This window comes from Platichthys flesus, chromosome 6, assembly GCF_949316205.1.
Source record: "Platichthys flesus chromosome 6, fPlaFle2.1, whole genome shotgun sequence".
NCBI lineage: Eukaryota > Metazoa > Chordata > Actinopteri > Pleuronectiformes > Pleuronectidae > Platichthys > Platichthys flesus.
This window is the reverse complement of record NC_084950.1, coordinates 18065369-18091212: the sequence shown is the minus strand read 5'-3', so window position 1 is coordinate 18091212 and position 25844 is coordinate 18065369. Positions and strand designations below refer to the sequence as shown.

Genomic DNA, 25844 nt, shown 5'->3' with positions numbered 1-25844 from the left:
AACATGACTGCATTGATAACCAAAACAACAACCCTAAAAATACCTTTTCCCCCGACCAGTGAAAGAGCAGGAGGTTGGTGCCTTTGATATGTGAAAATCAATGTGTGCAAAAGTTGTGAGAGGAGAGAGGTATATGCCGTGTTGGGAACAGACCAGGCAAACGAACCTAGAGCCGAGAACTAGATGTTCTGCAGAAATGATACGAAATCTTTCTGTGGATATTTAGATTTGTATTTCCACAGCTACAACTGCATCCTACTGGTGTTCATATCCACTGTGATCTGTAAGGAACAATTGTATTTTAAAGCTGCCTCTTAAACCCACAGAGAATGACTTTTTAATGCTTACAAAAAGAGTTTGGGTGGAGTATCAGTTAATTCAACTTTAACTACAGTAGCAGTGTGGAAACATTGGCTAATTTCAGGGCCATATTATTTGAAACCACAAGGATTTAACAAAAGCTATTCAAATGGAGTCAAATTACTTTTCTATTAGTTTTGCATTTTGCCTCGAACCCTCTTGCCCCACGAATAAATGTAATCCATTATGTAAGAGTAAGGAGATGAACAATGTATAAATCTCTATCAGCACTGTTGCCCTCCTTTATTCAGCCATATACGTTTTTGGGTCACACATGTTTAAAACGGAAAAGAAATTGGGACAATCTCTCCAGTTTTAGTTTTCCCTGCACATGTCCTGCTGTAATAAGAGGAGCAGTGGAAAGTGGGAGTAGCTTATCCAATTCAACCACTGGATCTAACCAGAAATAACTTGTCCAAATAATATGGTTCATAATAAAAGCGTCTTCCAAGTTTTAAGCGACCATTGGAAGTTTAGCTGGAAATAAATGAAAAGGAAAGCAGTTTTTCCTTCGCCACTTCAAGGGGACATCCTAATTAAAGTGAAATGTAACCCATATTAGTGAATGTTTAAAGCTCTGGAGTAAGAGGACAACAAAAAACATTAAATCAAACACGTGTAACTTTCAAGATCCATTTATTTGAGTTGATACAGTACTACAGACGCTTTGTGTTGAGTAGAAATACACCCAAAATGGATGAGTTAAGACATTTTATAAGATTTGAGGAACCCCTATTTATTTCTTATAATGCACACTTGAGCACTGGCTTCACGATGAGATGATACCACTCTAACTTTGAACAAACACGTGTTCGCGTGAAGTATGTTCTGAACACAACACACTGCCTGAAGCTGGCCGAAGCATTGACACGGAGCACTTAACTAATTAAATGGCTTGATCACCAATAAATACAAGTATAAAAACACATTGATAATAAGTTTCATTATCAAAAAAAGAAAAAAAAGATAATAAAAGATACCAAAGGCACACAACTTAATCCACCTTGGCAGTCCAGAATCACCAACAAAAGTAATGAGCCATAACGAAAATAATAATACTTAAATAACATAATAATACTAACTTATTATTATTGTCATAACAATATCCAGTCAAGTTTTCCTATGAGTAGACTTTCTGCTAACTAACAGATATGCACCATTTCCAGTTTGGCAGAGTTAAAGTTTCATCTTCACTTTTTTTCCATTCTCGAGATGCTGTTCCAGCATTTGGGACTGTTTGGATCTCCTGTGCTTTGGTAGAGGTGATGCTGAAGTTCAATTTTTTAAATTTTTCAGAGCGTCACCTGTCCACATATGGGTACATATGTTTTCATTTTCCCCTATTCGATTTGAAATTTAAAATCCAAAAAGTCAGTTTTTGCCACTTGGATGTGGTTAATGGGTTTCACTTACGACAACGAAACAGAGGGGAAATTAAGTTTAGCCAATTTTTTCTGTTTTTTGGAGAGATATTTTAGCACTTCGAGGAAGGAAGTATTTTCTGCCATAACATAAAGCAATACAAAGTTTCTTATATTTTGGAAAATCAAAAACAGAAGCATAATAAAACAAAATACTAACATAGTATAATTTTCTCACTGTAAATCCAGTTGACAATAAAAATGCAATACAAAAAGGCAATAAAATGCAATATAATACGCAGCGGGTCTTTCATTTGACTACCCAGGACCTTTCCTTCACACGAGCCGACCACTGAAACATTCAACATGTGCTCCGGTTTTCCTCGGGGGTCATCCACTGCATGGTTTTATATCCACATAATCTGATATCTAGGATGTCAGGCACCGTTTTCCCACTTCCCTTTGTCACTGCTGCTTAAAAGCATAACACACTTTCTAAGGCCATGCAGGACACACAAAGTCACACACTGACCCTCAAGAACAACACCCTCCGGCCTCTCGCAGCCAACGTGGTGGTGATTTCAATCCAAAGGGATCTTATTAGTCCCTATATTAGTTCCCCTGAATCCTGTCAAAGCTTCCTCACATCTTTGGTATAAAATAAAAACGTTCCATCTACTCTTTCTACTTACTTTTCTTTACTCTTACTCATCTACAGTGCAATCCCTTCTCAAAAAGAAATCTATCTCCTTCACCTCTCCTGTTTTCCAGGAGAAGCCCTCTCTAATCTACAGCACCACTCCGTGCATCCCTCTTTCACACTTTTCTCAACTCCCTCTAGCTATCAATCTCTACGCTCTGCTGCTCTCTTACTCACAAATGGAAACAATAGCTGGCTAATTGTACTCGGTTGGAATAATGGACTAGTATACACAGCTGGAGGGCTCAGCGCGGACCGCAGATCCCACCTGTGCTGAGTCGGACTGGAGCTGATAGCGATCTCGAGCACCGACATGTCTCCAGCCTTTTGTCTGAGGAATGCGCTGTGTCATCAGCTGGCAAAAAAACAAAAAACCTTACTTGGCTTTTCTCGAAACGCTCCGGGTGAAATATTAACCAGTCCAACAATGGGAAAACACCTTAACTTATCTTTGGTAGGAAAAAAAAAAATCTCACACAAAAGATCCTATTTGATCAGGTAGCCCTGTAAATGTGGACAGGTCAAAGGAGCACCAGGCACATTCCAGGACTGTGAGATGGTGTCTGTGCCATCTCCCTCCACCACATGTAGGTGAGTCCCCGCAGACCTCTGGTGCTGTCGGCTAATCTGTGTTCGACCAAGCAACCTAAACTGCTGACAAACCCAACTATGGGCTTAGACACTGACAAAGAACACAGAGGAGGTTGTTCTGAGGCTGCCTGCAGATGTTGGCATATCTGTGTGTGAGTGTGTGAAGGCACGGGAAGGGATGGGATGGGGGGGGGGGGGGGGGACGAGAGCGTTTGATCTCAACTCTCTCAGTTTGACCTTTGAACCACAACATAAGTAAAGCTAGTCAGCTGTGCGGCGAAGGCCCTGGGTCTCTCCACATTCACAAACAACATGAAAAAAAAAAAAAAGCACAACTGGTGACAGGTTGGCCTGGCTTTTCCCTCCACTTTCAGGAAATGACATACATAATTTTTTTATTATGAATCAAAAAAGGCACTTCCTACATAGTCCATAGTATCATACACATATATAGGACATACGCTTTTATGAAGGTATAATCGCCTGCGTTTCTTACATGCACAGACGTAGTTATATATGCTGAGTATATATATGTTTCTCATCACCGAGTAACATAATTATATATGTCAGTTCCACACCTGGAGTTGGAGACTCTTCCAGTAACAGCCAGCGCCCACCAGTTTAGCACATGAAAGTAAAAAGCTACGCAAAACATTATTAATAAATAATCAGCAATGTCAGTTTTTTTTTGGAACAAGACCCTGGTTTGTTTTTCAAAGGAAGTAAAGATCACAAAAGCATGTGCTCTGTGTGAGTTTTAAGGTGCTTTTGTAAACTCAAACTCAAAGATTGGGTGGTGTACGAGGAGAGGCAACCAGTGTCATGGTCGCTGCGTTTGTGATTCTAACTTGCCTTCTTGCTGAATATGTAAACATGTTGAACACAGCAAAGTCTATGGGCGGGCCGAGAAAGCAGACTGGGTGGCATTCTCCCGTGCCAGCTCCCTCTCCTCCTCTCTCCTGTTCACAAAGCCCTAACTGAATTTCCTCTGGCCAGAGAAGTTCACCTAAGTGTGTGCACGTGTGTGTGTAGATGTAGATCATTTCCTTCAAGACTTCAGTCCTATTTCGAGAAGCCGCAGCTTCCAAAAAAGGTGTATCCCAGTAACGCACTGGTCGTTAATGCCGCCCACATACATCTGTGCACACACATACACGCACACACTCAGGTTTAACTCCCTCTGCTTCTTCTCTCATTGCCACCCGAGTGTTAGGTGAGGTTGCCGCTGATGTCCAGGGCTTGCTGGTACACCTGAGTCATGTCCTCGAGGTCCCCCAGCAAGGAGAAGCTGCCATTGTCCGCCGGGGAGCCTTTCGTTTTGGAGCAGCGGCCGAACTTGGGTCCCTGGAGAGGCGGGGCTGCCTGGAAGCCCTTGAAGTTGGCGAGCTGCAGCAGGTTTTCGGCCGAGGCGCATGCCCTGATGTTCGGGCGGAGGTGCTGGGTGGAAGGATGCCACTCTGCCCCGCTTAGAGAAGTGGGCGACAGGGACAGGACAGAGCTGTCCTCCCCGACTATGCTGGAGGGCCGACTCTGACTGCGTGACAGACCGGCATCAGTCGATGGAGGAGGCTCGCCATGAACTCCGGCCAATGCTGCTGCTGAGGGAGGCCCGCTGTAGGTGGAGTACTTGCCATTTCGCTTCAAGATGCCTTTTCTCCCCATCATTCTCTTGGGTGGGGAGGTGGCGAGTAGAGACATACTGGCCCCTCCTAAAAGCTCCGAGGACTCGCTACGCTCCGGGGAGGAGTAGTACCCTGATTCCCGCTGTTGGTTGTTCTTCAAGATGCCTTTCTTGGGCAGAGAGGGCACTATCTTCGCTGTCGAGCCTCCTCCCAGAATCGGCTCCTCTTCCTCTGGGTCTGGACTTGAGGCCTCCTCTCCCCCTTCAGCTTGTTGAGGCAGTGCCGTCTGGCCCAACTCCACTCCATCCAGACAGGCTGCCTGCTGCTCCTCAGTGACCCTGGTCTTCAGGATGCCCTTGGGTCTCTTTAGACCCGGCTTGTCCTCTGCTCCGCAGTGCGTCTGTCCCCCTTCAACATTTTCCTTCTTGGACTTTTTGGGCCTCTGGCGCAGCAGCTGGGGCATGGCCGCAGCTTTGGCTCCAGAACCACGTGGCTCAGTGCGATTCTGCCAGTCGATGAAGCGGGCCAGCATGGGCGAGCCTCCGTGGTCACGTTGGGTCTCGCAGTCACACACACTGTTCTTCCAGCCCCAGTTTACCCACCAGTGATTAGCTATGTCCTCAACTGTGGCCCGGCGGTCAGGGTTCACCATCAGCATCCAGCGGATCAGTCCACGGGCATCTGGCGGCAGACAACAAGAACATCTGTATGCTGTCTCATACAACACAACACTTGACAATAAAATTATTGCAATCTGATAAGAATATATTGCTTTACTGAGCACTGAATGGAGAGGTGGAGTGGAGAAGTCTCACTCTGACATACGGAGGGACTGTGAAGTTCAGTGCATGTCTAAAAGCAGCTACATAGTGTTTTTACTGCGATAAAAAAATCCCTCAATATTTTTCATGGTTACTTTTAATAATTTTGTCTTGTGTAAACCTCAAAATCCACAGTAAAATAAGACAACACAATGACAGTGAACAAAGTCAAACATCCACGTGTCTATGCTGGTTTAGCAACATTCAGAACTCAAAAATAAAAGCTTGAAAAGAAAATAGTTTTATAGTTCCTCTGTTTCCAATTCTGTAATTCTAGTGTGATACAATACAAATAAATGGTATTTCTCACTCTCACATGTTGTTTGTATAAAGGGCAGATGTGTTTTCCTGCCATGACTAAATATACAGAGTCAAAGGTTCCAGTCGTACCTGAGGACTGAGTGGGCTCTTTGTACTCGCCGTTGCTAATCTGGCGAATGAGGTTCTTATGGTCTCCCCCATCGAATGGCATGGTCCCGTAGACCAGGGTGTACAACAGCACGCCCAGAGCCCAGCTGTCCACCTGGTGAAAAGGAAAACATCGTCATGAGCTTGTTCATTCAGTCACACAAAACAAACACAGCCCACAGCGTGAGGTGGAGATACTGTTATACATACAGAAAATAATAGATAGATAAAAATATCCCTGTCTTGTTTTATTTAGTTATTCAATGCATTCGACTTGCTCAGCACAATAAACACCTTTTCACACTTACATCTCACATGTTGGAACATTTTAGACAAAGATACTCTTTGGCTTGGCTTTTATAGAAATCATGACAAACTCCAGTTCTCTGGTGGGAAATGTCTCGTTTTCACACACACATCCACTCACCCGACCCCAGCCCTTACCCTTTCACCCTCCCATTCTCTCCTGCTCTGTCAGGCAGAAGCAAGAACTTTCCGACCACCAACCTAATGCAGTGAGGCTCTCTAAGTTAGCGGTTACATAAGACTTTGTGTCTGGGGCATGAGGAGGAGCAGCAGCCGAGGGGGAAGCGGTTGGGAGACGAGACGGTGTAATGAGTCCAGCAGAGATGGCAGCGTTGTGATATCCTGAGCTCCTGAAGACTGAGCGGAGACGGGCTGCCACTCAGTGATCAGCGGATGACCCATCTCACTGTGTGTGTGTGTGTGTCTGTGTGTGTGTGACAGAGCTGTAAATGTATTGTGTGCATGTGTGAGGTGACTGCGGTTAGGGGAGGATGAGATGTCCTGAGGAATTTGCTGCTGATGGCAGCTCTGAGGCTATGAGACATAGTCAAGGAAGTGGAAATCAGATAGGACCAGTTAAGGAGCTGGTGTACTTCCTCTAAAAGGCTCTGGAACCCACATCAAAAAATAATTTCACTCTCCTGCTGCCATTGGTCCATTCCTGAGGGCGAGACAGGGCACGCACTATTGTTTAGTTCTATTTTTGCTGCCTGTGTTTGCTGTAATTTGTGGCCTCACCCCAAACTGAGGTTCTGTAATTTCGATCGCAATCGGACTGCTGTCGTTTTTAGCACTCTATAGTAAATTATAGTGAATTACGCAAAATTGAACGGTTGGACTTGAAATCTAAATCTGAAAGTGCAACTTTTTTTTCCCCTCCCTCCGCTGCTTTGTCTTATGGATCTGATGGGATTCCAGAGCCGACGCCCTTCAGAGCGACTTTGGAATTTCCAGATAAGTGGCTTTGAGGAGATGTTTTCACTCTTTCTTTAACCAAAACTATTTGACTTTGACCGTGGCGCTCATTTCTATCCCATTAAGCACAGGAGAAAAATGAGCAAATTCTATCCTCCAGTTCCTCACTTCAAAGACGCCAGGCGTAGGAAGGAGAGGACTGGGGAGGGATGCAGAGGGTTTCTGGGCGGACCCACTGTGTTGTTGCCGGAGAGACCTCCCTCTGACTGGAAACGAACAGTAATCCCATCAAAGAACCAGAAACTAAATCTGACCCACAACTTTGTGTACGGCCTGATGATGACGACAATCCCAAACGATGATAAAAGCTACATACGGTGAGAACCAGGAAGGACGATAATGATAAGGATGGCTACACAAAAGGAGAGCAGGTCCTGGAAATTAAATTCTAGGGATTAAGTCATTGTCACGGTTCGGTTCAGCGGGCCTCACCTCTGGCCCACGGTACGGTCTCCCATTGACGATCTCTGGCGAAGCGTAGAGCGGGCTCCCGCAGAAGGTTTGCAGCAGCTTGTCCTTGTGGTAGAGGTTCGACAGCCCAAAGTCAGCAATCTGTGGAGACAGGAGTACGTGTCATTTCTCTTTCCTTTTTACACCAGCCTCATGATAGCTAATCTCATGCAAAGGTCCTTTGAGGTGAGGTATTTCAGTCCAACGCATCACAGATCTAGGACAAACCTTAATATTACAGTTTTCATCCAGTAGCACATTTTCCAGTTTTAGATCCCTGTGCACCACTCCATTCTGAAACACAAAGAGTTACAAAATGATTAAAGGATGAATCAATGTATTCATTCAAGAGAGATGGATCCAAGTATTGTGGAGTGGATCCTTTGTGTGAACAGATGATTTGCTCTGACAGTGTTAGCCTGTGTCTCTCGGGGGGAATCAAGGCCTGTTGGTCTAGTTCTCTTTAATTGCTCCTGTCCCCTCTGGGGTCTTTATGCTGACATGCTGCAATTTCTTTTTTCAAATCCACTCACATGTGTCACGTAAAGCTGAGCCTGCAATTACCATCATGTATGAATTATGTTCTCACAGCATCTTTGGATTAAAAAACAACTAAACTGTTAAAAAAAAGAAAAAAAAGAATGAACTTGTGGTATGCAGACAGACAGATCACCGCTCAGATGTGGTCTGACTTCACTTTAGCCACCTGGTCGTGCTCTGCGTGGCATCTCCTATTGGTTACGGCCTAGCAGGGGATCTCACCCTGATTGGTGGATACAAAAGAAGAAATAGCTTCTTGCTCGTGGTGTCAGTGACTCACGTCACCCCACCCGACGGGAGGATGTGCATGGTAGTGATGATTCATCGCGCACAGCAGTTTGGGACTCCTATCTTAGGAGCATGACATCATCTCTATCTCCAGCTGGGAAAGAGTGTGGCAGGAGGAGACCGTCCTACAAGGGCCGTGGGAGCTTGGGAGTATGATGGGAATTACTGAGGTGTGGAACGAGGGTTGATGCGGGGTGTGGCTGGATAGACATCTTCAGGGGGGAAAGCTTAGGGGGTATCTTGGGACGTCCATCAGCGTGTCAACAGATGAGGCGCAGAATTAAGGCTTGTTTGGTGCAGAGGGCATAAGCATGAATTAAACTGGCCTGTGTTTCATCTCCACTCAGAAACAGATGACTCCCTTCGACCAGCACGCCAAGAAAAGCATACGGAGTAGGGCCTGCAGATTAACTGGCTATATGACTGAGTGCGGAGGTGCATGGTTAATGTAACAAAAAAGCCTGGAAAATAAAGACTGTGTGTATGTGCGCTTGTGTGAGAGAGAAAAACAGATATTTAAGGTGGGCAGGAAATAAATGTGCATGTGTTTTTTCTGTATGTAAAGTACAGTATGGGTTGTCTCACCTTGTGGCAGTGGTGTACGGCGGAGACTATCTGTCTGAAGAAGTGTCGCGTCTCCCGCTCGCTCAGGCGCCTGCGCTCGCTGATGTAGTCGTACAGCTCGCCCTTGCTGGCATACTCCATCACAATCACGATCTTGTCCTTGTTCTCAAACACTGAGAAAATAGGAAAGAAAAAAATTGGGAGTTCACTGATATGTACTTTCAGGGAAAGAACATCTACATTAAGAGCAGGAGAGGTGGGAGGACAATCTTTAAAGTCGGGCCATGTACGTTCTATCACATTACAATAACACGTTGTTATGTAAAATACAGAGGGAAACAGCTGACACACACACACACACGCATCCCTGCTTAAGTTTCGGAGCAGGAATCCAGATTTCAGAGAAGCACATTACATCTATACACTTCTCCCAAGGTGACATCACCCCAAACCCCACCTCATGAGTTTGGCTCCTTCACAACATCGCCGGGAGGGGCTGTTAACTCAATCAAGCCCACTCCTCAGAGACCGGAGTGAGTGGAGAGACCAGTGAAAAAAAAGAAAACTGAGAGAAGGCAGGAACTGGGACAAGAACAAAAAGGAGTTATCATCGTGGAGGATCACGCGATGGCCCCTGACACGTCCCAGGTCCCAACACAATCTCACACTCTCAAGTCTGTCACAAAAATATTACAACAGCAGGTGATTACCCCTAAAACGAATTATCAGAGAGTGAACGATAATGGAAACTATGTTATTTCCTTTATTTGTTCTCCATTATGTTCACATTTGCTAATAATTATGATTTATTATTAATTATTTATGTTTCCTTTTCCACTTATTTTTTCCTTTTTTGACCCTCGCTTTCTTTTTTTTCTGTCTACTAGTTTCATTTTCATTTTCAGTTACTGTAATTATTACTGTTCATTTATTTCCTTTTCTCTTGTTACCTAAATTTTGTTAATAAGATACAACCCATATATGGACTATTGATTGTAACAATTGTACTTATTTATTTATTGTCATCGGTGGGATGGCATGTGAAGATAAAGAAGTGTTGTTACAATAACAAAATTAAGGGATCAAATTCTAAGAGATGAAGAATATATCAAATTAAAGTCCTGACTAATTATGAAGCATAATCGTACAATCCTACAATATAGCTTCCAATTGGCTTTTAAAAGAGACAACAGCATGATCAGTTGGGTTTTTGTGTTTTACAGGATCATTTCAATTAAAACGGTGAATTGCTACACTTCCAGTGACTGAGGGGAAATCAGTGTTGTTACAGTGGTATTACTGTGATGCATTAGATGCAGCTGCAGCTCATCAAACACACCATTCTGTCTCAGTATTTAGTCCCGTAGTGTATAATTTCAACTTGGCAACTTCCTTTCTCTCCCAGTGCCTTGGCATGAAGGGAATGACAGTGGTTAGGCAGAGGAGAGGGAAGGAGAGAGAGGGGGGGGAAAAGGCCAAGGGAACACTGAGGAGATGACAACAACACAGTCCACCATGTTGCTCTGCATTGTGCGGCTGGATTTTCCCACACAGCGGGGTCGCCGGGGTGAGGGCCTCTGCTTTCTGCACCCTTGAGTGAGCACCTTCATAGTTTGTCACACTACTTTCCTCACCCCCCTCCGCTACCTCCACCAGGGTCCTTTTAAAGATATAATCCTCTACAAAAACACAAAGTTGCTGAGTGATGGTAATGCTCCCTGATTGTGACCGTCTGGCCGCTTTGTAGAAGTAACAGACGGGACGTGAGCCAAGCAGCCTGGGCGGGCAGAGTCCATGCTGCCCTCCGATTGGTGGACGGAGCGGTGACCTAGGGTGACATTTGCGCTGATCCATGGTTGGGGTTGTTCTCAGCTTGCATTCCCATTTACCCTTGACCCCTGGGGTTGAAGTAATTACCTGGCTTACATAACTTGGGTTTGTTACGGCCTGTTGGGTACAACAGCCACCGCCACAGCCATGCTGTCACTCACTGGGCTTTGTTAAGAGGTCAGGCCCTCAAATCTGACTAATTAGCACCTATTGTCCCATCGCCTTCGCTGATGATAGACAGCTATTGCTTAAGAGGCAAAAAGCCGAGAAGTATTACAGTGTATTCCAGAAGAGTGGTAGTGAACTAATGCTGCAGACCATAAAGACGCAAACACTTAAAGCTGAATACTTTTCTGGTTTTAAGTATTTTAATGCTGTAGGAATAGTTGTTTTTCCCCCAAACTGGTGTATTTTGAGGACTTAACTACCATTACAACATATCTACAGGCTTTAACTCACCATAGGTGTATGTCACCTTTGGAGAATGCAGTATAATGAGTACAATAAAAAAAATGTGGCTCTTTGTTCACAGCAGGGTGAATGGTTTTAAGTCTGTTCTGAGTTTATGTGTCCATCTCATTTCCCCCTTTCACTCCCCAAAAAGAATTGGTTCAATGTTACTGGGAAATACTTGTCTCTTGCCAAGAATTTCAGGAAAAGATTGATACCAGTCTCATATCTCTTTGGTAAATATGTGAAGCTTTGGCCAGCTGCTGTGAAGCTTAGCTTAGTCTGTGCCCCAAGGTAAAAAAGTCTGTCTCCCAGCGCCATCCAATCTTACTGATTTACACACTATACAACAAGTTCTGCTTTTCTAGATGGGTTATGTGTTAGACTACTTCAGCTAACCAGCTGCTTGTGTTACATTTACTGTCAAAGTCATATCAAACGTCTCATCTAACTCTTGCAATACTTTTAACTTTTCCTTTAATGTGTCTTTGCCTCGTCGGGCGTAGTTTTACTTAAACCATCTCTTTCTGCAAACATGAACGTGCTAGTAATGTTTTATTTGGCTGTATCAATTTGCACATTTACAGCATTCTTCGGGTTTGACTATTTGTTTTAAGAGGGGGGCAACGGGGCTACATGCTATCGCCTGAGGAGCGAAGAGCAAAATCCGCTTTTTAAATGCCCCGCACAGCATGCTGAGGGATGCAGAATGTGAGGGAGTGGTAGAAAATCTCTCTTCACACACACATCTGGTTCAGCTTTGCTTCACACAAGGCAGTTAGCAGGGGCTGTTGAAGAGGGTGTTGCCAGATACACAAATCTCAGGGCCTCCTATATATCTCTAAAGCGAGGCTGGGCAGAGGCCAGGCCACAACAGTAAACGCTGGGTTTGAGGGGAAACACCAAAAGACTGCGTGCAATGAGTGTGTTTGGTGGAGTGCAGCGTTTTTAAAAGGGAGGCAGCGCACACAGGAAAAGGATCCTCCAAGTTTACAAAACTGGGTGTTCTTTTAATCATTCTCTTCTCAAATGCATAAAACCCCCGGCTGCACTTCCGCTCTCCAGCTGACTACTGGCACGTTCCCATGACAAATAGTGATGTTTGTCACATATACACGTTACCGATAACGACCTGGGGACTCTGATACTGAACAAAGGAGAGTTGGTAAGCCAGTTTGAGCAGTGGCACACACACACATTGTGCTGGGGCAGCTAGCCTGAAAAGGGCATTGAAAGTGTTGCTCTGTTGACACAGGCATTAAAATTGTCACGAGTCACAAATCATATGAAACTGACTGACAGCCTTGTGACTTTAATTGCCTGCACATAGGCCCGAGCTACGTTATAAGAGATGATTAATAGCGAGCGATATGTTGAAAAAGTTCAGTGGGAATTGTTCAGCCTTTACACCGTATGTTTTCCTCTAGTAAGGTTAAGGTCATTTGAAAGGGCTCATATCGAAAACGGAAAGAGTAAGTAAGTGTGCTGTTTTAGCCCGACTCAAGGGCTTTGACATTTAAAGAGTTGCTTCCTGGGGTAGAGATACGTTGATGTTGCTCCAGGGAGAGTTTAAAGCCCTTTCCTCCCTCTGAAAAGCACTGGACCAGAGTCAGGCAGGGTGCAGGTCTGGGTGACCGGGGTCAATCCAATGTCTAAATGCATGCTCACCTCACCGGCACATATTTATACAAAAACGTACAAAGGAACACGCACACACACACACACACACACACACCGGACAAGTAGAGTCTGGTTCCCAGCTGCAGTTGTCCCTAAGTATCCGCAGATGTCTGGCCCTGAGATCAAGACCAGAGGAGACAAGGGATGAGACCTCTCAGATGTGGGAGAGGCAATCCCTTAGAATACCACCTCTCTTATGCACACAAACTTTCATCACACACCAGCACACATGCATTGACAGCGATCCAGACTTTTACTGGCCCAGGCGGCCAGACAGAAGATGAATAACATCCCAGAACCGCAGTCCAGGTCTTATTATGACATCTGCATGTCATAACACGACAATCCTGCAGCTTAAGCCGCGAGTGCTGCATGAGCTGAGGGAGGGCTGGATTTTGGACATGTGTGCTTTTTTGTTTATGCGCGTATCCAGTCAAATGAAAGTGTATTATTTGTTGTGTGTGTGTGTGTGTGTGTGTGTGTGTGTGTGTGTGCGCAATGACATGTCATGCAGCAGAGCCTCACCTTCATATATAGAGATGATGTGTGGGTGGCGGAGCGACGACATGATCTCGATCTCTCTGCGAATGTGAACCATGTCCTGCTCATCCTTGATCTTCTCCTTCCGAATGGACTTGATTGCCACCTGGAACCAGAAGAGCAGACTTTGATCAGCTCTAAATCTTCAGTAACACACAGCTTATGTGCATCATGTGAAACAGGTTCCCTTTTCCCCTGAGATAAGTTGATTCAATTTGGGAAATTTAATTAAAATAAAAACAGTGAAAAAATACTACAAGACAACACAATCATTATATCTGTACAAACATGTGGGCCGACTCAGTGTGTAGCTCATTGCTTCATCACTTTCTCCAATAAACTCTGTGTGCTTCATCTGGCTCATTTACCTCCCCCTCTCAGGGGTCCTATAGGGCCAAAAGAGCAACCTTTGACCTCATCACCAAGCCTCGCTGACATGACAGCCAGATGAGTCAAGCAAGCAGAGGTATCATCTTCTCACACTGTGTAATTTACTCAGTCTCCACTCTGGATGAAGCGAAATGAAGGGGAGAAAAACAACCCGTGACACGTGGAGCCATAATGTAGGCTCGCTTTGTACTCTCTCAGGGCGAGAGCCTACATTTAACCAAGTATTAGTCAGTGTTTGGGCTGGACCTAGGATCTGACCCCCCAACTCTTCTCTAACAGAAAGATCAGAAGGCAGACTTGCATGGTAAAACACAGTGGTTTCCCTAGCAGCCGTTTACCCGGGTGCAGCTGTAGTTAGAAAACAAGAAGAATATTCTGCTACGATTCAGACACACACATGCTTCGTGCTATATGCTAATGTCAGCAAGTTTATCATGTATAATGTTCACCATTTTCTTCTTTTCTTTCATGTTTCTAATTAGAAACATTATGAAACGTCCATTCAAATTATTTTTCAACAAGCAACATTGCCACCCAGAGCGCCAGTGAGGACCATGACCATCATGAAATTGAGGTGGGAAAGGTGTGAAATTGTCATGATTTCTGGGGGTAAGGGAGGCCTCGAGGTCAGAACTCCTCCATAAATCTGATGTCAGTTTCAACCTGCAAAGCTGTGTTTCCCAAGCTGTTCAAAAGGCCTTGAGAGGACACTACATCAGTAACCGCTCTCTTATTCTTACTTATTCTGATTAGGAACAGCCAATGGCCTACTTTTGAAAAGCTGGCCTGCTGGGAGTTTTATGGAGAAATCAGAGGAGAGTTAGCTGGGCTTGGGGAAGCCATTCAGTCTCCTTGCCTTGCCAACAGGGGTTAGCTGCAGCCGATTCAACTGCACTTGATTTGACAGCTTTTCACTGTCATGGCAATGCCACCGGAGTACGAGTGAACCGCAACTGCATGCATTCAAACTTCCACTCAGTGCACTCCTTAAATGAGAGGTTAGCGGCCCTCTCCAAATAAACCGATCGAGAGCACAGTGCAGCACATGTCACTATAATTGTAGCCTAAACATTTTTGATTGAGTCCTGGGTTTTGCTTTGATCCGGCCTGTATAGAGTCTGTCCGCTCAAAATTCTGTTGGTTTAAACTTTTGTCCTCTCCTAGCTAAGCTGTGTCTTCTGAAGAGCCCAGCATCATTCCACGCAGCCCAAACCACAGGCAGTAGCAGAGTGCCAAGCTAATTACCGTGTACATCAATAAAAATAACCCCAAACCGGAATAGTTCCCTTCCAGAGAATGCCTTGATTAAACAGAATTCAAAGAAATGATACCATAACAAACAAGCTGGGGTCTGGAGTGGGGGTCAACATGCTGTGTTCTGAATTGCTAAAAGTTGTTTGTGCCTTAACAGTCATGTTTTCCTTTACCTCATTGCAATCATCGGCACTTCATTTCCAGAATGTGAGCAACATCTTTGACTTTGGTGCTCAACAGAGAATTAGAATGTAAGACCTCCTGGACTTAGTGCAGGAATTAAGTCAGGAACAGTTAAGACGTGAGAAAGTTTCAGGCAGAGGCAAGTCAAAATGTTTCTGTAAGACTACTGCCTAAAACCAAAAATGATGTTGTCTCCCCCCCCCACACACAAAGGGCTTGAGACAAAGCCAGGTATCTATGTGGATCTCCTCATGTTCGCCTGCCCTGACCCCAACGTGGATCATTAAACAGGACTGCAGATCAGCCACTTGCCAGCTGGCCGGGTCGGCTGACACAGCTACGCTTGTCCTTAAGTGGATCCCTATTACTGTCACTCACAGTAAACAGGCGCCGCACTACTGCCCACACTAGCCACTGCCAGGTATGGGGCCCGTCTTGTCTGCCCCCCCCACCCCCCAACGCCCTTGTTCACAACCGACCTAGTTTCAAGTGAAAGTCCATGTTCGCTTCAGCGGAGCCTGACGTCTTCCTCAGCTTTCTCAGGCCATTAAAATAGATGAAGTATTCATCACAAGCTCGCCCATCCCAACACTTTCAAAAGATCGCGACCATTTGTTGTGGTGACCGCGTGCCTGGGAAAATAGAAAGGGTAAGAGCTCTTCCAGGAAACTATATATTCTCAAACACAGCCAGGAGTCATAATACCTCATCAACAGCACCACATATAGCTGAGGAATGTCTGTGTTTTCACCTCTCGCGTACCTCTCCTGTGAATCCATTTTTGGGGAATGATGTAATCTGGTGCTTTAAGCTCATATTAATATGACTCCCTGACCGCTTTAACTGAGGCCATCCCTCCCTTGTTATGGTGGTGGGTTTCCCTGTGTCTCTGTGCTGCCCACCCCTCCTCTCTGCGATGGGTGCCCCCCCCCCCATACAGGATATTAACCTTCCCCTCCAATCTCATTTCCTGCTGTGGATGGCCTTTCATGTGTCACTGCCCATTTTAGGCCTGCTTGCCACCACGACCTTTTCATTATCGTAATCTAGATGGCAAATAATACAGCACGACGCACACGTCTCTTTCTATCTCTCTCACTAGTATACAAACATGAAACACATCTTCTAGAGGCATGCACAAACACATGAGCCTGCGCATGTTTAACATAACCCTTCTATGATCTCTATGATCAATTGCACTTCACATAATGCTGGGTTTCCATGAGGCTGCCAAGCGGCCCTACATATGGCTTTGCAGATTAAAGCAGACAGTCACTCAGTTCCACTTTTCGCTGACACGCTGAATGTGCCCACATCTAATCAATCATCCTCCAGTGCCTTCGGTGCACTCCACACTTGTGTGTACACAGTCATGCACAGTACTTCCTCAGTCTGCGTCCTCGTCGGGTTATCTCTGCTCCTCTCATTTGGTTTGTGGTGCGAGCCAGGAAACGGCACAGGGAGTCGAGTTGATTGCATAACGGCCTCGCCACGCTGCTCTATCTGCCATATGGACGCAAGGGACTTCCACTGGGTCAGAGGTCGCGTAAACCCGAGCATTGCATTGCCAGACACATGTGGCCCGTGAGGTGGCCGGCAGACCAGCTCTATGTGTAGAGGTGCTGATTCTTCGAGGGCTTCCTTAACTGAGATATACAAACTCCCACGTAAAACTGTGTAATCTAAGGAAGCCCCATACTTTACTGAGCTCTAACTCTAAGTCTGACTCTGGTGCTTGGAAGAGTGATGCAGATAATGGGAGAATGAAAGAAATTGGGCTCCTGATTGCTGTCCTACATTTATGTGTGTGTGTTTTGGGTATTTGGCTAATTTAAGCATCAATGCAAACAAGGTGTGCTTTCTTGCATGATGTTAGAAACATTATAAATGTAAACAGATCTAAAGTTTGTTCAAAGATTGTTACTCCCCCTTCTTGACTCAGCTAGTGCTATCACAGGGAAACAATGTCTTTATATCTCTCATGTCTAAACAGTAAACTTTGACCTGTACAGCACTTAAACATTGTGCAATGTTACCACGCAACTGAAAGCGAAATACTTCACATTCGTCTTGCTGCCATGGAAATAATGAACAGGGGAAAACATACAGAAGAAAAGGATAATGTGCCAAGAGAGAGCCAGCGAGCACTACCAGAGGATTTATGCTCCCCCTATCAAGTACATATGCGTACCAGGAGCAATGAAACCACTGAGGGACACTGTTGACCTATACTAAGTTCCCCCCCTGACATTCTCAGCACATGGAAAATTCCTTGTGTCCTGCCAGGTTGGGCACGGGGGTCCAACTTTGGCACACGTGAACATGTTTTGGAGACATCCGCAGATGGTGGCTTTATTATGGTCAAGTGTGCTAATAACTTTTTCATGAAAGAAACAGACAGTGGTGGGCTACGCAAAGCAAACACACACACGCCATCACAAAGGAATAAAAACAAAACCAAAAGGAGAAAACTGTGTCTAAAATGTTTCGAAACACTACAGGGAGAATGTGAGTGGGAAACTGTAGTAACTCTGACGGACTGCTGGCTGGTTTTACATGATGCTCACTGGGGCCACTGGAGTCGCATTAGTCAGTCAGTAGCCGGATTTGCACTCCAGCATCCGGTCGTGTGGCCCTGCTTTGGAGCAGACATGTGCCGCAACTGCTCCCTGGCCCCATGGGAGCATTTCTGACCATAAGGGGAACTCCCAGTGGTGGCAGGAGGTGCACTCGCCTCTGAGAGCAACAACGCTTATTTTAGGACCACTGATGTTTGCAGTGGGGACTGGGGAGCATTACAAAAACATGCATGCACACAAGGACTGAGTCTGCAGGCGTTGCACGAGTGCATTTAACCATCTGGACTTGTTTCTTGAAGACAGTTCACCTCTCATCCAAGAGACTTCTTCAGTTATTTTTCAAATGCTTCTTCTTTATCCAGGGGGCTAGTGAAGAAAGCACTGAACAGAAGTGAAGAAGCCCCTTGGATGAGAGGTGAAATGCCAGCAGGTCCAGTTGTCTACTTCCACATGTGCAACTCCTGAGAATCATGCGTCAGGGCAGGTTAAAGGCATCATGACAGATGTTTCCCCTCGAGTGGCTCACCTCTCTGCCGGAGTGCCGCTCGATGGCCTTCTTGACCTTCCCGTAGGTGCCTCTCCCCAGCGTCTCCAGCAGCTCGTAGCGGTGCTTCAGGTTGTGCTTGTGGTGGTGCTTCTTCACGCCCGAGCAGCGTCGCCCGTCGCCGCTCGCCGGGACCTCCGCGCCGGGCGGCGGAGCAGCTGGAGGTGGAGAACGGGGCAGGTCACCACCACCACCACCACCAACGCCGCCCACCGCCTTTCCCGCTGACGTTTGCCCGGCTCCCGGGACCTCGGGCCGGGTTGCCCCCCGCTGGGGCGATAAATATGCGGTTTCCATCTCAACTATATGGGGAAGCGTTTTAACAACGCACCCCTGCTGTTTAAAAAATATATATTTCAAACTACCTACTTGATGCTATAATACTTAAAGGCCTAATAATAGTTACAATAAATAAATAAATTACAAGGAATAACGCATAGCTTGCTAGTCATGTTAAAACACGTGGAAACATTTCCAGATTGTCTTGGTTGATCATTTGGCTCTGATCATAGCTGGTTCCTACCTAGTCATGTTATTATCGATACATAATCAATCTACTAATGGATTAAGCACGAGGAGTCTATTATCGGTCTATAATAACCTGATACATAATCATGGAGCCTGATACACATGAACTCTAGTGCCAATGTTGTAATAACAGGTTTGAGGAGCAGGCTGCTTTAAAAAACGACGCCCCTCCTCCGGTAGTAATAATAATAATGATGCTAATAATAATAATAAAACGGGATAAATGGGTCTGATCCCGTCACTCTTTCACTGACTGGCACGATCTGTCTGATTCTGGCTCGTCTGTCATCCTACACGCTGCCGACATCACCGACTCACGTCTACGGGGGCCGAGAAAGCTGCGACGAAACCGGCGTTTAGGATGAAGATGACCCGCATTTTGTCCGCGGCCCAGGTGCAGCGGAGCCTCATTCATCCGGACTCTGTCTATTGTGCGACTGCAGGCTCCGTGCCGGGCTCGACTCAGGCAGAGGCGCGCTGTGCTCGGACACCAGCTCAGGCTGAGGCGCTCTGGACATTGCCATGGTGGTTCCGCTGCTCCCCCCGTGTTCGTCTTCGTCCTCTGCCTTTCTTTTTCGTCTCCTTTTTGATTCTCCTGTGTTGTTCCCCTCTTCTCCTTTCTCTCTCTCTCTCGCTCTCTTTCTCTCTCTCTCTCTCTCTCTCTCTCTCTCACTCTATTCTCAACGTCAGAGGCTGTGAATAAGGAAAGCGCAAGGATCCGAAGGCGGAGGCGGGGTTTTACGCAGACCTCCTCCTCCTTCTCCTCCTCCTGCACTGTCTTCTCTCTTGCCTTTCGCCATCTCTGGTATATCAGGGGCGTAGCCAGGATTCATGTGTTTCCCCCCGTCCCCCCCTCCCATCCACACACACACACACACACACACACACACACACACATACACTTCAACGTCATCTCTTTCCCCCCCAAAAATGCGTCAGCCATTCATAACTCAAATACAAATCATTATCTACTTCTCTCTAAGAGGCACATGGACATCCAATAATCTAACGTTTTTAGAAAATACACTGAGAAACATGTCGATACCACTCTCGTCTCTTTCAGTGAATATCTTTAATTGTTATCAGCTGACTGATTTAGCATTAGGACAAAAGACCCATGGGGAAAAGAAGCTTTGCTTTTATCAGAATATTACCAAATCAGCCTATACCAGCATCTTCAAAGCTCAATAGTCATCACATTATTAACATCCATTAACCAATTCTGCATGTGAATGAAGGTGGTGTAAGATTTTGGGTCTGGAAGCCTTCTGCTTTGTGTTTCCAGTTTAACCAATGACAATTGAGCAGGTGTTGGTTTCTTGCTGGTCAATCGTCCGTGTGAGGGAGGAACACATTGACCAAAATGCATTGGCTATTGTTTTTCTGCATTCATATGTAGATAGATGTTCATAGAGATATAATATTTACAAAAAGTATCAATGTTTATGTTTTATGTTGAGAAACATTCAAATCACATGGACTCGTCAGACTTTAAACAGTGAACAGAAGACAGAGTCTTGGTGCGTTTATCCACTGTCTTCACCGGAAGCCCCAAAATATCAGCCGCAGCCCCCAGAGGATAATTTGCCATCAGACGATAGCTGATGAGACAAACACGTTATAGATAGTTCAGTTTGTTCATACAAAAACTCCCAAGAACTTCCCATATTGTTCCATTGACTGATCTAAATGCATGGGCTAACAGCTTTTAAAATGATCTGCATTCACATGCACATAGCTGTTATAGAGATTAGTCAAAAGGCTATCTGGACCTAAACAATACAACAAGTATTGCTATTTTTATGGATAAATGTTCCACTTGGACTTGTCAGACTGTAAAGATTGCAGACAGAGTCTTTGCCTGGATATTCACTGTCTACACAGCCATCCAGTGTTTCCACTGCAAATTTTCTCCTGTAGGTAAAGGTGAGAGTGTAAGCACACTGACCACATCAGGAATGAGTGATTAAACGTCACACCATCTTTTAGATAACTGACTAAATGATTGATACTCCTGGTATCTAATGTTCCACATAAAATACAATGATACATCAAAACAGATCAATACTCTTACAGTATTGATATAGAGAATGGAATTGTAAATGGCAATCATCAATCAATGACAGCCATTGTTATCGCTTGCAGCTACCATATGAAACATTTTGCACGGCAGGGTTCACACTGACAATGACATGAATATTCAAAGTGTGCGAGCACTACTTAACGTTGCTAAATTTTTGTCTCCATGTTTTTTCCAATAGTTTGCAAGATGTTATAAAAACCACATGCTAACCATGAATTTCATCTCAAATATCTTAACAGGGCAAAATGCGAAAGAAAACAATTCTCACACATATCCCAACATCTGCCTCAATGTTTCTTTCAATTAATTGCATTTTTATTATCTCAATGCAAACAACAGCAACAAATACTAGACACTAAATGAAAGCATTGGCTCTGTTTGCCGGTGCTAGGTTCCTACACTTCCCCCTGTGTTTTACACACATTCATCAAAACAAATCAATTCCTATTTGCATCTGGTTTCAATACTGGATGGTAATGGAGATAGATGTCAGAAGGGAATATCTTGTGAATCCAGTTTTTTTTGGTTCTCCACTATACATATACACAGTAGGCTACATGTGTCCATATATACAGTATTATTGTTTAAGTCCTGCTTATAGTATATTTTTTATTTGCTTCTACTTAATGTACATTTTTTATATTCAACTTTTGTTTCCTATTTTTATATTGTCTATATTTATAATTGCACAAACACACCACAGCAAATTCCTTGTATGTGTAAACCTGCTTTACAATAAAACTATTCTAACCGATTCTGATTCTGATGTGTTTGTCAAATCATAACTCGAAGGGAAAAAAACTCCACTTTAGAGCTTAGAGTTATTTCTTCTAGGAGGATTCTATTGTGTATCTGTGGAACTTGATATTGACCTCACATTGACCTCTGTTCGAGGAGCACTGTATCGTTCTCATGGAGGAATATACATTTGTTGTAAGTCTCAAGTGATATGTACAAAAGAAGGACAAATATAATGTTGTGGTTAACACTGGATTACACATTATGTGGCATATAAAGAATGTTTGAATTTGAGGGGATTTTTCTCTAAACACCACATGTTTTGACATCTGAAAACATTTCCCATTGACATCATCAACTTGCAAATATTTGTTTCTTTGGTCAGTTTTGAACGATTTTAAATATATCTTTTCATGTTTTTTAAATTGACATGCTTAATGTTTGTAAACAGGCAGGGAGCCATTTCTTCAAATTCTTGAGCAGCCAACCTGTTGTGGCCAAACTCCTGTCTAACAGTCAGACTCGTGACTCTAGTGGTCACCAGCATGCTTGTGTATTAAGATGCTAATTACAGAAGAGGAAGTTTAGGCCCTTGTCAAACACTATCAGATTAAACAGGGAAATCTGTTTTCCCTCTCTGCGCCGCACAATAGCAGGCTTAATTTCTAAGCATTCGCGGCATTTGTTGCCATTGAACAGGGTAAGTAGAGTGTCCAGTTATAGCAACAGAGACTGTGAGATTAGTATCTGATCTGATTTCTCCCTTGGCCTCATTTGTCCCCTGCAGCACAGACTGTAGCCGTCTGGTGAACAAAGAGGGGAACCACTGCTCTCTTTTGGTGAAAGTTGGGTACTGTCAATGTCAGATGTAGAGTGTACACAAGCAAATTAATTTGGGGCTGGCAGGGGAAAAGATCCCCTCTCTTAAAGTATATGACAAGATCAGTAATATGTCACAGTTGTTGCATGTTTTACAATTTGCATGTCCACAGACTATAAATATCGTATACCACCCTTAACTGCTGAGCACTTTCTATCGCAAGACTTTGGGATATTTAGTCTTCAAGACAACAATATGGCAGTGTGAAATCAGCATGTTTGCAAAACAATATTACCAGTTCAATAACTTGAATGTGCTGAATAATAAAAAATTATATTAAAAAAATGTTAATCTAGAGAACAGCCGCTTAATGGACCGTGTGCTGTATCCCAGTTTAAGATCCAACAATCAATCTCTGTTTTTAAGTAAACGTGAAGGAGAAATATGATTTTAACACCAAACTCCATCTGCTGATAAAGACTGTGCATGATCAAATCTCCACAAAGCAACCGAGTGTTTTGTTTGTTAAGGCTGGTTCTTGAAATCTTAGTCTTACAATCTTGAAATTTGAATAGAAGTAAATTTAACTACAAAGGATGTAGTATCCACACGATCACCCGATAGTAAAGAAAAACCTGTCGACCCCAGTCCAGGGAGGCAGGGGCGGCTCCTGGTACAGGGGACATAGCCGGTTGCCTAGGGCTCAACATACCGAGAGGGCGGCACAAGAGACTGATTTGTCATGACGTAACACATGCAATGTAAAACAATACAGTAACGTCACACCATCATCCTCGAACCCCGGGGACGCACCGGAGCTGGAAGCGCTGCGAAAAGCGATCAGCCTCCTTTCCTCGCCCATGTTGAATACTTGGGCTGTTCGCACCGGCTACGTAGTGCCGGGAAGAGAAGAACCTGGAAGCGTCGCGGCCACACACACACACGCTCTAGCACATCATCTCCGGTGGGGGGGCTTGCGTAGGTCAATCATCTGTGAAGACCATCATCATTTACCCCTAAACCAGCGCGGAGAAATGCTCCCTGGGCCACAGGGATGAGCCAGCCCCACGCAACTACGCTGCCACGGCTGAGGGGTGTTTTGATTACGGCGAAACAACTGTTGCACCAGTTGTGTCCCTAACATTTCAAAAGAGAGATTCGCCATCTCGACTGTATTCAGAGAGTCTTTTCAAATGGAACCGCGCTGTTTGACTCATTACGGTAAACTGCGCAGATTCTGCGCAGAAGCCCATTGCGCATGAATTGCGCGCGCATTTTTTAAATATTTAACTTAAATTAAAATGTTATTTAATTAGCTTACGCTTTTTTGTATTTAGTTAGGTATTGAATTTTTTTTGCAAATTATGAGAGTTCAGTATATTGCCGCCATGAAGAGGGGAGGAGCAGGACTCGAACCATAGACGATTTCATTGGAGTCACCCACCACACCTACTAGACCACACAGCCTGCTGATTTCCATGAAGAACTAAGCACATTAAGAAAATGTGATGTCCTGAGGCTGCCCCTGCTGGCTGCTGGGTTCCTCTGCATTCCAGCTTTTGTCCTGAATGAGCTTTGCTGAGGAAAGAATACTGCATAGTCACATGCAGTATACTATCAACACATCTCCTTTAATTAATTAATTAACACTGCATACAGTACAAGCGACACAAAAGTTTTGTACTAACAGGAGAAAACAATCTTGCCTAGGGCGCCAACATTGCCAGGGAGGGAGACAGAACATATAACTAGGAAATGCAATAGATGGATGATATTCTTTATTTCTTCTTTTAGTATTTTTGGTGGTTCCTCAAAAATTCCTTATGGTTGTACTGGGCCAATTTGGACCTAAGAAATCTTTTATTATTATTATTTTTTTTAACTCTTGGCTACTGTCCTGTCTGGAAGACACTTCAAGTTCATTAAAACATTGTGGAAGGTATATGATACAATTTGAGAAATGATTGGCAGTGATATAAAATCTGTATTTTTAGACCGAAACTACCAGGTACTACTTAATATTATTAATATCTATCGATGAATTTGCATGATATAAGCTACAACAGCTCTGAACATCTACAGTAAAACTACCAGATGCAAAAGTTTATAGCGTACAGTGATATACGCTTCACACTTACATTCACAGCACATACATTCTGCAAGTCTTCACTACTGAACCACTGAAAATGATTTACCAGTGGATATTCCAATTCTCTTTTGCTGATAGTATTAGTGTTAGTGACACAGAAACGACACCCACATATTTGACAGAGTGAGAATCTAAAGAGAGGTGGGATTCTTTGACATGAATGAACATCTGCGGGATCAAACATAAACTGAGCGACATGAAGAGTTTTATGTGGTACCCTTTGACAGTGTAGAGCAGAGGATAGTGACAAGGAAACATTTCACACTTCGTCATCAGATGACAGCCAACATGGTGACTCATTGGTTCAGTTTGTCATTAGTTTAGTGATGCAGCATGGAGACTTGTACCAGGCACGTCACAGATGGAAATGTGATGGTTCTGAGAGAACGTGCTCCGGCAGAAAAAGAGCAGAGTAGATGTTTTCCTTCAATGTATCCAATCTCGCCAAAATGTAATCCACTGTCTTCTTTCTATGGAAAAATGCAAAAAGAGCCAAAAAGTAGTTGACGTGCAAGAGGCGAATGAGGTGAATGAGGCCCAGGGACAGTTGGTGAGGAACCAGTTGGTGCTTTTATACTCATATGTTTCTAAAAGGCAAACTGGATGGATGTTATTTCGGATAAATTTCCATACTGCATTGGATTTCACAAGTTTTTAACAAATAAAATGTTTCACAATGGACTCTGTATGAATTTTGATTCCCTGTCTTTGCAGCAGAGTTAAAGTTTTCATAATCAATTAAAAATGTAAATGCATGTATGGTTAAATAGAATAAAATGTCAAACTGCAGAAGCCAAAACAATAATGTGAGACTTTGGCAAATAAAGCCGGAAAGGTTATCAAAATATATGTTTGTATTATTCTGATGGCACAGTGAAAATGCACAGTAATTCTGTGAGGTCTCTGATTAAAGCTTTGGGCCTTTAAACGCACATATGTCTATATATCTATATCTAAATAGGAGGGTTTGAGGATTTTGTATGTTTTCGATCCCACATACAGAGCTGAATACCACTGAGTTTACTCGCGGTGAATTCTGGGATACCAGAACACATTTGATGGGTTCACGGAAAATCTCAAAACACCAGCT

The 25844-nt window shown here is 44.1% G+C and overlaps 1 protein-coding gene across 1 annotated transcript; it reads right to left on the bottom strand.

The window, feature by feature from the left end:
- Window positions 1-979: 979 nt before the first annotated feature.
- On the bottom strand, window positions 980-19634 carry nuak1b (NUAK family, SNF1-like kinase, 1b). The gene is made up of 7 exons (XM_062390574.1): window positions 18419-19634; window positions 13472-13592; window positions 9008-9159; window positions 7823-7888; window positions 7577-7696; window positions 5846-5978; window positions 980-5315 (listed from the first exon to the last, which is right to left on the bottom strand). The coding sequence occupies exons 1-7, from the start codon at window positions 18731-18733 to the stop codon at window positions 4222-4224; spliced, it is 2001 nt and encodes a 666-aa protein (XP_062246558.1). The 5' UTR covers window positions 18734-19634; the 3' UTR covers window positions 980-4221.
- Window positions 19635-25844: the final 6210 nt, after the last annotated feature.